The sequence below is a fragment of the Amia ocellicauda genome, chromosome 1 (assembly GCF_036373705.1).
Source record: "Amia ocellicauda isolate fAmiCal2 chromosome 1, fAmiCal2.hap1, whole genome shotgun sequence".
NCBI classification, from domain to species: domain Eukaryota; kingdom Metazoa; phylum Chordata; class Actinopteri; order Amiiformes; family Amiidae; genus Amia; species Amia ocellicauda.
Window position 1 is genome coordinate 29,555,121 of NC_089850.1, and position 14,112 is coordinate 29,569,232.

At 36.9% G+C, this 14,112-nt stretch overlaps 1 protein-coding gene across 3 annotated transcripts in view; it reads left to right on the top strand.

Annotated features, from left to right (window-relative positions):
- The window catches only part of wasf1 (WASP family member 1), a 92,623-nt gene that overhangs the window by 63,745 nt on the left and 14,766 nt on the right, over positions 1 to 14,112 (top strand). The window contains exons 5-6 of one of the 3 annotated variants that reach the window (XM_066701176.1): positions 1,683 to 1,800; positions 12,886 to 12,963. In XM_066701176.1, coding sequence (XP_066557273.1) covers positions 1,683 to 1,800; positions 12,886 to 12,963 — 196 coding nt within the window. The remainder of the gene's footprint in view (positions 1 to 1,682; positions 1,801 to 12,885; positions 12,964 to 14,112) is intronic. The other 2 variants (XM_066701186.1, XM_066701196.1) reach the window with 2 other exon arrangements.

A 14,112-nucleotide genomic window follows, 5' to 3' on the forward strand; every position in this document is an offset into this window, starting at 1 on the left:
ACAGATGTTCCAGGACTTTTCAGCAGGAATCCGCAAGGCCTGTCTGGGCATCTATTTGTATTAAGGACAGTTGGGGGGGGTCACATGTATCCCACCTCCAGGCTCAATCAAAGGTTCAAATCAAACCTAGCACTGTGGATTCCCTCACAAAGCTTGTCAGCTTCTTTCTGGCTTCCTAATTAGCCCCAAGTGTCATGTGCTGCTGCCTGCACTAGATGAGTCATTGGAGACTAGCCTGTTATTTTCGGGCTTTGTCCCTCACTTTCTTGCTTACATTGGAATAAAATGATTTCCTTTAACTACAAGAATGTGTGAATAGGCTATTAGTATTTGATGCATCGTTAATTACCTGCCCCCCTCCCACCTGCCTCTTAATTCCACCATCAAAAAGGTGTCTGTCCTTTACTCTGTCACCTATAATTTATTTGTTCTCATCTCCCCTGTTTTTCCCACCCAAATGCAGCACATCAGTATTTCCTGACAGCAATCTTATTTGCAGATTTGCTCCACTATTCGTAACAATAAGTGACAATTGAAAGGGAATTGGTTTGCAAATTTATTGAACTGAATTGCTCACCAGCTGCCATCTTGAGCCAATTAATCACATTGTGGCTGAAGAATGTCTAGTTAAATCTTCCTTCATCACTGATTAATTGATAGCAAGGAGAAAAGGTTAATCATAGGAAATAAACCAATGCATTCTTGTTCTGGAATATTTGCATATTGTTGTTAAGCAGTTTCTTAATCTTTGTCGTCTCTTTGGAAAGTTCAGAAGAATATAAATACTATCCAGTGGGGGAAAAAAAAAATTCAATCCCTTGTCATGGGGGTTCTGAAGTGATAATTGCTTTCCATTTTAGTTGGTTGCTGTGATGTGTAATCCCAGGGCCATGCTGAGCATTTTAAGCAGACAGTCATCCTCAATGCGCACAGTGTTCTCGTCTGTTGATCTGATAAGAATGAAACATCATTGGAAGGAATCCTTTATATTTTTGCTAATGTTTGAGAGCAGTTTGCACTTTTCAGTTATCTCAGGGTTGTTTTATACAGATCAATAAAAAAAATGCATTTCTAACTCTACATTAAAAAAAATCGAGCCGAATCTTGGAATTGTCTCCGGGGTGGAGCTATGGGCAGCTAGGGGAATTCCGCGACACCTTAAATTGGGACAGATGTTCCTATGCTCACTAAATATTAGGTTCAGCAATCCATAGTGACTTGGTATAGTGCTGTAATTGTTTTTCAATGTATTGTCACATTGCTATGTGGAATTAAAATTGATATTGGATTTCACTGCCTTCCTACACTAATTAAAGTACATATACTAATTTTTAAAAAATGACTCGTGCTCCAATAAAAAAATGTAAACTGCATTTTAAACTCGACTCTCATTTCTAATATTGTCCCCCCTATTTCGTGCTTCGATACTAGAGAGAGTGCAATTAGAAATAATTATCTGAAACGTGTTCAGCCCGAAAAGAAACATGACAAAACATATGTGATTTCATTACTCAAGGTATTGAAAGGCCTTCACTGCAGCCTCAGAGTTTAGTTGGTCCTGGAATCAGAAAATTAGCATCCCTGGAACCTGGATGAGTTTGGTCTTTATAATTAAAATTGCGTGTCTAAGTGCAAGTTCATGTCTCAAGCAAAGCTCCGTTTTTAATACTATCCCTCTGCAGGGATGATGGTAAGGAAGGATTGAAGTTCTACACCAACCCATCCTATTTCTTTGACCTATGGAGAGAGAAGATGCTACAGGACACAGAGGACAAGAGGAAAGAGAAGAGAAAGCAGAAGGTAAGATTCTCAGAGCAGGAGGTTCATGACTTCTGGGAAGCAAACTCTCTCCAGACATGAAGACCCAGGAGGTGCTGTCCTGGTTGACTTTCTTTTGATAGCATAACTTTGTTTAAAATATCTGCAATTGTATGACCAATTTCAGAATATATTTTTTTTTCACTCTTGAGCAAAATATATGAATATAAATAGTTTCTAAAATTAATTGCTATATTTTAAAGGGGGCAAATCTAGCAAGGTACAAACCATTTTAGTTCATTATATATAGTTCATTAGTTCAGTTAATATCTATCTTGCATTTAAAATAACACTATTTGTAAGTAATGTGCAGCTTCGTTGTTAAAGGGACAATGTTTGTTGGGCACAAGCACCCATCTCTAACTGGGGATCTTTTACCACAATCGGTTATCTTTGAAGCCTCAGTTTTCAGATCTTCACATTGCTCATAAGGAGTATAGTTCAGCATGGTATGAGACTGGGCTTTGGGCACACCCTAGGGATTGACCCAGGTTGTTTTCAGTGCTTTGGGAAATTGCTCAAACCAATCTATTTAAATCATGTTTTGGTTGTGGCTTTTTGTTTATTTGTTTTTCTTTGGTTAGTTTTTCTTTCTTTTGTGTTCTAATGCTAGGTTAATTTAAATTATAAGTTTCCCCTCATATATTTTTGGTTAACCCGGTCCTTGTGGCTCTCTAAAGTCTGTATTTAGAGCTCCCTGCAGCACATCTTGTGATGTAACGCTCTGTGTCAGTTGTCTAGGGTGAGTGACTCAAATCTACAGAATAGTTTCTCTGTAATGGACACACTTGAATTGTTATTAGAGAGGGATTCTTTATACCATCAGTGACCATTTTTATCTTGTTACACATAAAGCACAGTGGCCCATAAGTATATGAAATGGTGGTAATTCCATGCCTGTGGAAGCTATAATAATTACAGGGAAGTATTAATCATGTGATTCATAATACAACCATCTGTTTTACGGTGCAGTAATGTTCTTAGATCTGATTTACAGTCACTGGTTGTTACAGTTCTTTTGCAAGGATTGATCATTACAAGATCATTTTTGGCTATATTGCTAGTTACACAATGGCATTATAACCACTGTTTGTAGACAAATAATCATTACAGAAATCTGTTTAGGAGCCTGCAAGAGTTTGCGGGGAGGCGATTTTCTGAGGCTTAATCCAAGTAGCTTGTTAAATATGGGTTCCATACTCATCTGATATTTAAATTACACAGGGTCTCCCCTGCAGAATAAACAGAGGGGTATTTGTATTCAATAACAGTAGTGTACTCTAATTAAAATGCAGGTATGTGGGGATATTGTTCACCTAATCATGTGTGGTTAAATTCCAGTAAATGTAAGTTTAGAGCACAATACATTGTTGTATAGCATGTTATTTCAAAAAATATATATATCTTCAGTGGCACTTTGTGCTGTTTTTATCTTGTATTACACAATGTTGCAATGTTAACAATATTCCATGCACAACAAATGTGACCATAACTTTATGCTTTGAGGATAGTAGCTAATACATAAATCAAGAGGAATGAGGAGCACAGAAAGTAGGATTAGGATTAGGGTCCCTTATTTATATATTCTTATAAATAGACTGAATATCTGTTTATATTTAACTGTTTTTAAAAATGTCAGAAGCTGAAGTTAATACATTAATTGTTTTTGTTTCGTCTGGCTGAAGGAATGAGAAGAAATAAGAGACTTTCTCAAAGGTTCATATGAATGTGGAGTTAATTAGTAAAACAAATTACTTTTGTAGTAGGTGTTTATATTACTGACTGAGGATACATATCAAATAGCTTAACACCACAGAAAATGCATATTTATCGTTTGTTATCAGGGAAACTCGGGAGATGTGAAACTGTCCTAAACAGCTTGATTTCTTGTCAGAGCAGGTGATGAAGTAGACATAATAAAAATAGCCTTGAATCTACAATCTACAGAAGGAAGAGTAGGGGAAACATTTACTGTGATCCCTGTAGCTTTAAGAAAAAATATTGTCAGTTGAAAGATTTTAAAACCTAGTTCAATCTTACTGCATTAAATCCATGTATGTCAATAGGTGCTTTGAGAGCGAATGCATATTCTATCATTCATAGTAAGCAGAAATACTTTTTCTTTGTGGTAGCTTTCCTGTTAAAGCCCTGGAAGTGTAGTGATGATTTCTGCACCCGTCCATAATCGGTGCAGATCGTGTTTCTCTAATCTGTGCGAGAGATTTTTGTATTCACTGTAAAATTGAAGCACAGGCCCTGACCACTCTGCACCGCCAGTCGAGGCAAAGTACGGGAAGCGATTCTGGAAAAATGAACCGAGAGAGAGAGAGAGGGCTAATCGTACTCTGATGTTTCCTTCAAATTCAATGACTTTGAAAAGCTCGTACAAATGATTTTAAAAATAAAACCACGCCAACACAGTTAAAAGAATATTAATCTGCCGTGACAGGAAACAAGCTCTGATATTTCGATCTAATGAAAACACACTGCAGGGTTTGTCGTCAGTCTTCATTGGAGAGAGAGAGCGGGATGGCTGGACACTAATAAACTTCCAATTAATTCTCCCAGACCATGCTTGATTCGATTTGAACTTTTACGAAAGAGGAAAATCTTCATTATACAAGATAGATATTTTAATCACTTTTAAAATTATGCTGAAATCTGTCATAATGAAGATCCTGAAGGGGGACCAGAAATAAAGTTCAGTTGAATCATTCATGGTCTCGCCCTTCCGTCTGCTGAGAGACCCTATTTGTGCCCCTGTTTTTTATTAATCGTCTTGTGTGTAACATGTTCTGAATGTTTCACATAAATAGTTACCAAGACATGGCATTATCAGAATGGCAACAATGAAAGAAATGTTGAAAACTTTCATACTGTGCGTCTTTTATATCTTGACCTTCTATAGTTGTGTTTTGAGTGGAGGCAGGTTTCCAAGTGGAATCTCTTTAATGAATGTAATGAAAGCAAAGTCTAGAGGTGACATTTCAAGCATCTAATTTGGATAGGAGTATTATTGCTATATTTTAAATCAATTTTCATACCATAAAATTGCACTTTAATGTTGCAGAATGTTGCATTGCTATATGCAGGAGGATTTTGTTCCAAACACTGTTTATATACATATGATATGTATGAGATGGGGTGATTTCAATCCGTATAACAGTATGATTGACTGAATACTTTATTGGCATTTCTGCAAAAACGTTGATTCCATTGAGGGAAGTATAAAACCAATTTACTGAAGTCAGTTCCCACCAACTGTCTGTTTAACATTTATGTGGAAGACAGTTGGGCACTGCTAAAAAGACCCCTTTTGATTGATGGCTATGAGTTTCTAAGAAGTCTCTGATTTAAACAGCTGTACTGATTCAGAAATAGCTTTTAATACTGTTCTTGCTGAATTGCTAGGCAGATAGGACTCCTCATTTACAAGAAACTCAAAAGTTTCATGGATGTTCACCATAATTATATTTTATGTTAAAATGGGCCAAGTTAGTGAAGTTTTTTTTGTATCTACTAAAGAGAGATCCACATCTGATTAATACTTTTCAAAATGTACTGAAATGAAGGAGAAAAAATCTAATCTGGTCTGTTTTGTAATCAGCATTTTTCTAATGATTGTTAATTTATCCTCAAAGTTGGTTTTACAATGAAGCATGTTATACTGCACAATTAGTTGTCTGTCAAAACTCATAGAAAGAGCTAGCATGTTTCAAGAGGTTCAGTAGCATAGGCACTTTAATTCAGCTGCATAAGGGTGGGACATGTGTAAAATACACTGCTTGTCTAAACACCTGTAGTTCTAAATGTGAAAATTTGGACAATATCAGTCAGTACGCTTGGCACATAGTCAGAGTTGTAGCTGTTCTTTTGTCCATATACCCTGCTGTGAAGTTGGAAGGACTCAGCAACAGAAAATAGGTTAATTGTGTTCAGATTGGGAGGAAAAGCAGCACCATCAAAAATACACTAAGGCCTTCTGAGGATTGTATTTCACATACGCCAGCTAGTGTGTTCGTTATAATACACAAGAGCCAAAGAGAGGAACCAGACTGCTCCCCATAAACATCTATAGCAAGAGTAGGGTAGAGGATGGGTTTTCTTTAGACAGCTTTTTTGTTGTTTTAATTAATTTGGGGATCTAACTAAAATTGATATTCCCTTAAAAATGAATCCCCAAAGTAGAACTTCTTTAAAGATTATGTAATCAGTGGCATTAATGCCTTCACTTTGTCTGAGGATGCTTTTGCTTTCTCATGACTGAGTATATTTCATACAGGCTGTCAACATGACTCTCTCTTTATTGTAAATGTATGTTTGTCTTCCACTATTATTTCAGAGGCATGTATTTCACCTTTAAGTTATTATCCACGGGCAAGGTGCATTTTGATGTTAATTTTGGCCGTCTGTCCCTACCGTAAAACTGTCATTTGCATTGCTAGTCCCTGTCTGTTTCTCAATTAAATCACGGTGATCTCAAGATGATTAATGCATTTATTAATAATTGATTTCCATTGAACAAATGCTCTTAAAACTTCAACCAGTAAATACATGCCTGTTAAGAGTAATGAACTTGTCAGTGTCATTGTATAGTTTTCTCAGTTGTGAACAGATCTCTTTTAGTTTAGAGTTTATTTCTTGGCAAATCATTCCTATTTACTCAAAGGATAACACAACTAGGGAATTACTCTGAAAGGTGCATTGTGTTTGACCTGATTTAAACCGAATCTATTATGAATAAATGGTCGATTCTTCATCAGATCTCTGTGATTTGATTGAGAAAAGGCATGGATTAACAACAGCAATTACAGCAAAAAGGGCAGGTATGAAAAGTAGAAATGTTTGATTGGGGAAATAGGCTTTGTAGATTTCAATCAATCAAATGGATTTTCTAACAGACTTTACAGTATTTAGAAACGAAATGGACACATACTTACTTCACCAAACCCATGTTTTTGGTTTCTTTGCATTTTCTACAGTTTGTTTTGTAAAGCTGAAAGTAGCCAACTCTACATAAATACAAGGCTGTCATGACTGAAGAGTGAAGCACCATCTGTCCACTGTACCCAGTAGACTCGCACTCGTCTGCTCTGATGGAACACATCTGGAGCTTCTGCTGCCTTGTATCTGTTTATGCAGCCATGATTAACATCAGTCGTAGTACTAGAACGCCGGTCCCTCAGGGCTTCCCTTGGATTGTTACAGTAGTCCAACGTGCTCCACTTCTCCAAGGGGATTACTTTCTTTATGAATATGAGAGAGTGCACTTATTTTACCTCCAAAGCAGACTCGCATTGATGGAAAATATAAGGACCAAAGCTTGTATAATGAATTGTATTTGAAAGATATTAAGTCATCACAACGTAAAGTCAAAAATATTGTGGTTACTTTTGTCAGATGTTTAGTGCATTAATTTTTTTCCCCCTGAAGTTCCCTCAGAGTTTATGTATATTAAGCTGTTCAAGACCAATAACAGAACATAAAACCTCAGGGCCAGATTAAATCAAAACGTTGACCCATCTGCTAATAGAAAACTGCAGAACTGTTCTCAGTTGTGTCTTCATTTTCAGCAAGATGCCATTTTATTCTAATCATTAATGTAACTGCTATGATGTACAGGTTTGTAGTTTTCTATTAGCGGGTGGGTCAAGGTTTTGATTTAATCTGGCCCTTAGTCTGTTGTGTGTGGAGAGCTTCTTTTCCTCCACTGTTATACATAGAGTATTGGATATTGAAAGTGTCAGGAATACATTGCACAGAGAGGTGAAATTAAGTAAATAAAATGTGGTTTAATTCTTGCAGGCTGCAGTCATTTTGAGGTCTCCTTGCTCGATAATGGTAGTCATCCTGCTGCAAAAGCCATTATGTTTTTTAAAATAAAACATCTTCATAAGATGTAGATGTCAGCCCACAGCATAACTACATGGGTGGTGGTGGTGAGGGGGCAATTATACTTTACTCTTGCCGTACTTTCTGTGACAAATCTAGGCATTCAGTGCTTCATGATCTGAAATGGAAATGCTGGCTTCACATGCCTTTTTCCGGAATGAGCAGCAGAGTCCGTCATTGCAGAACTGGTTGGTAGACTGGTTCACTCGGAGGATGTTGCACTTATCTGTTGACGCCTCTAAATTTCACTGCATTTTCACAGAAAGGAGATAAACAAAGCATTTGATCCAAGCTGGAAAATCCGGGAATAATCAGTCTTGTAATGTTGTCTTTTTTTCCTGTTCTTTATTTTAGCTTCAAGAAAAACAAAACTATTTACACATGCATTGGCTTTTCATGATGTGTGTGTTTTGTGTCTAGTGTTCTGCAGCCCCTACCTTTTGATTTAAAGGCTTCCTGACTCCCTGCAGGAGGTTTGTTAGGTTTTTTGTTTCCAGTCTGATGTCTGATGAAATTAGCCCACAATCCATGTGGTTGGTGAATGAAGGATTCTGTTTTATTAATAATTGTTGTAACAGATGGCCTGTCGTCTTTTTTTAGCAATGTGATTTGTTACTGTAGGACATAATTGGGATTGTTTTCTGTTGCTTCTGGAGTAGTTCTGTATGACAGTGTTCACAGAGCTATGCTGCGATCTCACTAGGAGTGACGTGCTCAATATGGGCTCCTTATTCTTTGTGTCCATTAAGAAGACCGTTCAAATCCCAGGTACAATCATTAAATATGTTATGGCAGTTCTTCTGTGGAACTGCTGTTATGATAACATTAAAAGGATGTGACTAGAATAATTTGAGCTAATATGGCCTATGGTGGTCTATTGATATGGATGTTATGAGTTTATTTGTTGTCAGCATACTGGAATGGACCTGTGTGTCCTGTCCAAGATTTAATTAAATTCATAAATAATAGTTATTTTAATCCAAAGACAAGCTCAGCCATTGTGTGATGGGAATACAGAAGCAGGGACAAATTGGGAAGTTGTACTCGGGTAACCTGTGTTGCTGACTACTGTGCTGTTCAGCAAGTTACACCTCCCCCCCCCACCGAGTGCATTCTCTCCGTTCTCATTACTGGAGCACACCGCAAAGAGGCTATTTTCCTGAAAATAAATAAATAAGTTATTTTGAGTAATGGACTTCAGAATTATATAACAAAATAAAGCATCTCTCATTGCTTGTTGGGGCTGAGCTTTTAAAAGCAGCAATCTGGACTAAATACACTTGACCACAGCATCATTTCAGGCCGAAGCTGCCGGTTACAGTGGTGAGTTAGTCTTCCTGTAACCATGGCGACTAACGGGGCAGTGCTCTGCTGCAGTTGTCTTGGAGAAAGAAGGCTAGCACACGGGGAAGAGATGCAGTTTGAAAGAAAGATGACTAAAATAGACAGGGGGAAGAAAGAGAGGCTAATAATGAGACCGAGCACTCCAGCAAAGAGATGATGGAAACATTGCCTGAGTGATCTCCTTTTATTCTTCCATTTTAGCAAACCGTAAATAGCAGCAACCATTTATATATTATTATTACAATGATGATCAAGATGTTTTTATGATTATCCAGACAAGCGCTACCAAATTCCACTTCATAGATATCTATATATGTATGTATGAATGTTTATTTGTAACCGTTTATTTGGGGGGGCAGTTGGAGAATTAATGAATGAATGAAGGTATTTGGTAGTCAAAATTGGAGGTAAGGTTCAAGGTTGACCGAATTTAATTAAAAACGTATATATTCCAATTATTTATTATTTTAATACATCCAATACTTATTTAAATTTGACCTAAATTGATTTTAACTCAGCCAGCCTAATTTGAAACTTTTAATAGTCATTGAATTGACAACTGATAATCCTTATGACTATGCACATTTTTAACATATTCCTAAGGATCTTTAAGGAACCGGTTTACTTTATCTGTATTATTGTGTAATATTTTTAGTATTTGGAGTTACATCTATGATACTACTAATATGATTCTATAAAAACATTTTAAATTTGTTGTATTCATCTAGAAATATACATAGAATTTCCAACGATATAGATTGATTTGAGATGTATAGATGACGATTTGGGGGCTGTGTTTAGTATGGTTAGCTTCAAATGTGAACAAATCCTCTTGTTCATCAAAGTAGGGCAAGCGCATGGCAAAACCTAAATAATATAGGTGGGTTTCCCCTGGCTAAAATAGCCCATTATTAAAATCCTGTTTCATTTTCTGAACTGAACTGCTGTGCTGGGCAAGGCTATGGGAATTGAATAACCGGATGATGTATGAGATGAGTCGGATGCTGGGCATCAGTGGGTGTAGTTAGGTGGGCCCCCTGGGTGTGGATAAGGAGCTGAAGAGCCGAGAGTGCAGTGTGTAGCACAGAAACGCAGGGTCACATGACAGGACCAGCAGCGCAGTCCCCTTATTAGAACAGTGATGCAATTATTCCTGCATTTACCATCAAGCTTCTTTTGGTTTTATTTTGCCATTGTTATATTAGTTTTGATGATCTATAGAAGATCTTTCTATCCAATTTCCTTATTGTGTGTAATTCTCAGAATTAAAAGTATAATGTTTACACAGAAAGCTATATCTAATATATACAGTACTGTGCAAAAGTTTTAGGCAGGTGTGAAAAAATGCTGTAAAGTAAGAATGCTTTCAAAAACAGACATGTTAATAGATTATATTTATCAATTAACTAAATGCAGAGTGTGAACTGACACAATAACCAACACAACCAAGACACACTTTAATGCGCAAGCGCACACGTTGCACCCCGCTCTCGTCGCCAGGCTAAACGCGATGTGCAAGCACCCCCTACCCCCGCTAATTTAGATGTATCATTTGTATAAAATTAATAATAACGTTTGTTTGCATTTTAATTAATTGTAAAGCAAAGCAAACATGCAGAAAGTATAATTTACTTTTTATTAAGATGGTTAAGTGGTTCAACAGTTTTTATTATTATTATTATTATTATTATTATTATTATTATTATTATTATTATTATAACTATTTTGTATTAACACATGCTGTACCGGTAAGCAGAATCGAGACGCGACAGTCACAGGAGAAATGTCTGTCCAGCAGATGTTAATGCGCCGCTATAGACCCGGCTGTGCTCAATCTGCCTGAATCTGGACCTTTACTGCGCATGTGCTGCGTGATCACTATTACTGGTGTTATTGTGTTTGTGACAATAAATCATAATGTGTATATGTATAGATGTGCTCTGAGGAAGATAAGTCGAAACGCGTAAGCATTATGATGTTCACTTTTTCTCTAATAAATAATTTGAGACATCGGTGAATATGGACTGTTTTTAGACGGGAGCTGCTGTCCTTCCTTCCTTGACCGGATAATTGTTCTATATAAAATCCCTGGGATAAGGCACCCGCATTTCAGATGTATTAAAACTATTGTAACGCCAGCTATTTTTAAACTTATGTATGTGTGTGTGTGTGTGTATATATATCCCATAACAACATAACACACGTAATAGTAATCACACAACACTTGCGCTGTAATGTTGCATTCTGAATATATTTACCATGAAAGCCTGCATGCTATTATTTGTTAGTTTTGCTTATTGAAGGATTCACGAAATCCTTGTAGTTTGAATGTCTTTGATCTTATTTTGTGGCTTGATTGGATTTAAATATATATATACCGAGATATATATCATATATCGCCCAAACTTCTAAAAATATCGAGATTATTATTTTTAAGTCGTATCGCCCAGCCCTAGTACATGCATACAAAAATAAGCACAAAATGTAGTCATCAGTGTTTAAATACACACAGTACACATTTTTAGAACCGTACAATTACAAATATTTTACAAATCCAAGCAAGGCGCTTTTTCACCCTGTATGCGGTGAAGAGCATTTGTTCAGTACAAAGATAAAAGTGGGTGAGCAATGCTACACCAGTATATTCAGTATTTAATTACACAATGCCTCATCTCACTGTGCTAACTGGGATGGAAACCTTGCTTTGTCTTTCCCAATTGCATTGTAACTTTTGAGAATAAAATCAAGCGTCCTTGTACATTAACTGTCTTGAACCACTTTTCATTATGTTAGGTATGCCTACACAATAATTTTAGAACAAGCTATTTAACACTAGTAGACTTAATAGTTTTACATATGAACATTTCACATGTTTCAGTGCAGAAAGGCTGCATTTACATTGACATTTTACGTTTTTTTTCAAAACGAGCGCACAAACATGAAAAATAATAATAAAATAAATGTTACACCGTAAACTGGTATAGAGCTCGTTATGCACATATCTATGCAGACTTATACAATTATAAAACATAAATAACCAGTTGTAAAAAAATTGCATAAAACTAAAATATAACATCTTATGCAATAGAAAGCACTTTAAAATGGATCCGTCTATTACAGCTGCATATGAATGCAGAAAACGCTGTTCAACACTACAGTGCCTTACACTAATACAACATAATCAGCATCAAACAGGTGACTTATCAAGGCATTGATCCAGAGACCTGGGTTTGCAACGTGATCAAGATTGAATTTCACAGGAAAGTTAGAAACTTGCTGAGCCGATCAGGACAGACAGACGAGAGCTATATCAGGTGCAAATCTGCTAATAAAATAATCATGATAATAATGAATATATGATGTATAGATAATGACGTGTTTCAGCAATCAACAGGATTATAAATATTTCACAATCAATAATTGTTTTGCACAATGGAATGAAATCTCTGCCTTTTGAAGCTTGGGAGGCGCGTTGGTGTGGCACTGTCCGCAACGCACTGGTGTGTCCCGGGCTTTAAACTTTTGAGATTCTCCATTGATTAAGGAACACTAGGTTGAGTTTAATAACCTTTTATTTTTTTTTCTTTAATCAACAATCTCCATTGTACCACTTGATCGCATCTTCACCCAATAATAGTGATATGGCAATAATGTGGATTTCCACAGGTCATCTGTCAGTTTTTTGTCTTGTGTGTGTGTGTGTGTGTGTGTGTTTGCACCATGTTAGGTTGCATATTGAAGATGTACTGTGTGGATTTTGTGCTCTTGTTCACCATCTGCTCATTAGTCCTGTTTACCTTTTACAAGATCTCTAATGTGTTTGACTTTAAGCAGCTGGAAATGCCGTTTCATGTCACATCCGAGGGCTATAACTGTGCCAACACAGAGCCCACCCACACCATGCTGGAGGTAGGTAAGACACGAGCTGAAGATCTCGATTCCAGCTTTGAGTTTGCAGCCCAACGATTGTTTTGCTTCTGACTGGTTTACACTAACTCTACTTTCACTGATTTATACTAACTCACTCCAGCTGACCTTAGACCATTTGAAAAAGACTTGAGATGGTTTTTGTGTTCTGTTTGCTGGAATTCTTCACACAAGCTGTAGCACTGGGCATGTATTATAATGAAGTATCAAAGCGCTTGCTAATAGCAAACTTATTTGGCTTTGTTGGTTTCATTCCAAGACAGCCTGATTTACCATTTAGCTAGCCACATCTTTGTTGTGTCCAGATTAGATACGTCCCTGTATATTTGCACTGAATTTCTGATTTGAAGATTAATATAACCTATTTAGAAAGAAAATACATGTCATCACCAGCTTTGAGGGCTGAAAAATCACAATAACTTGTACAGAAGCAGCTCTCTGTATATCAGTTACTAATATCATTCAGTTCAGGAATGATCAGTTGAGTGTGGAAGTACAGCAGACACACATCCTTCCCAAGGCCGTTGTGTATTCCTTGTGTGCACAATTCCAGCGTGTGTACCGTCTTCTGCTGTGCATTGAACAAAGAATCATGTGGTTTGGTCACATATGTGCTGTGTAAATGAAGGGATTAGAAAAATAAATTGTGCACGATTTATTAGCTTGAGATTCAACAGCCACTTTAAGTCCCCTATTGGCTGTTAAAGCTTTTCCAGGTGATCCTTAGAGCAATACTCTGGTAACCAGCAAAGGCCATGATCATTTGCTGGCCCTGGTCAAGGACATGCTACATGGATTACAATTAGCTTCTGAGGGCTGGAGGAATATCTGGGGTTGATTGATCTACTTAGGCAACAGCAAGTACCCACTAGCAATATTGGCTGGATTGAATTCTTTGGGTTAATAGGGGAGCTGAGAGGTGGTGAAATCAATGGTCATTCATCTGCCTTGACTTTAATCAAGGGTTTCCATGGAGAGATGAAACCACAATTGGGCATTCCAACCTGGGAATAAAAAAAGAAGGAATTAAGTACTGTTTATTTTTCTTTTACTGATCAAGACTGGAATATGCTTGGAAAACATATTGGTTATATCCATATCCAACATATTGGTTAAAAGTGGGAAAGAAAG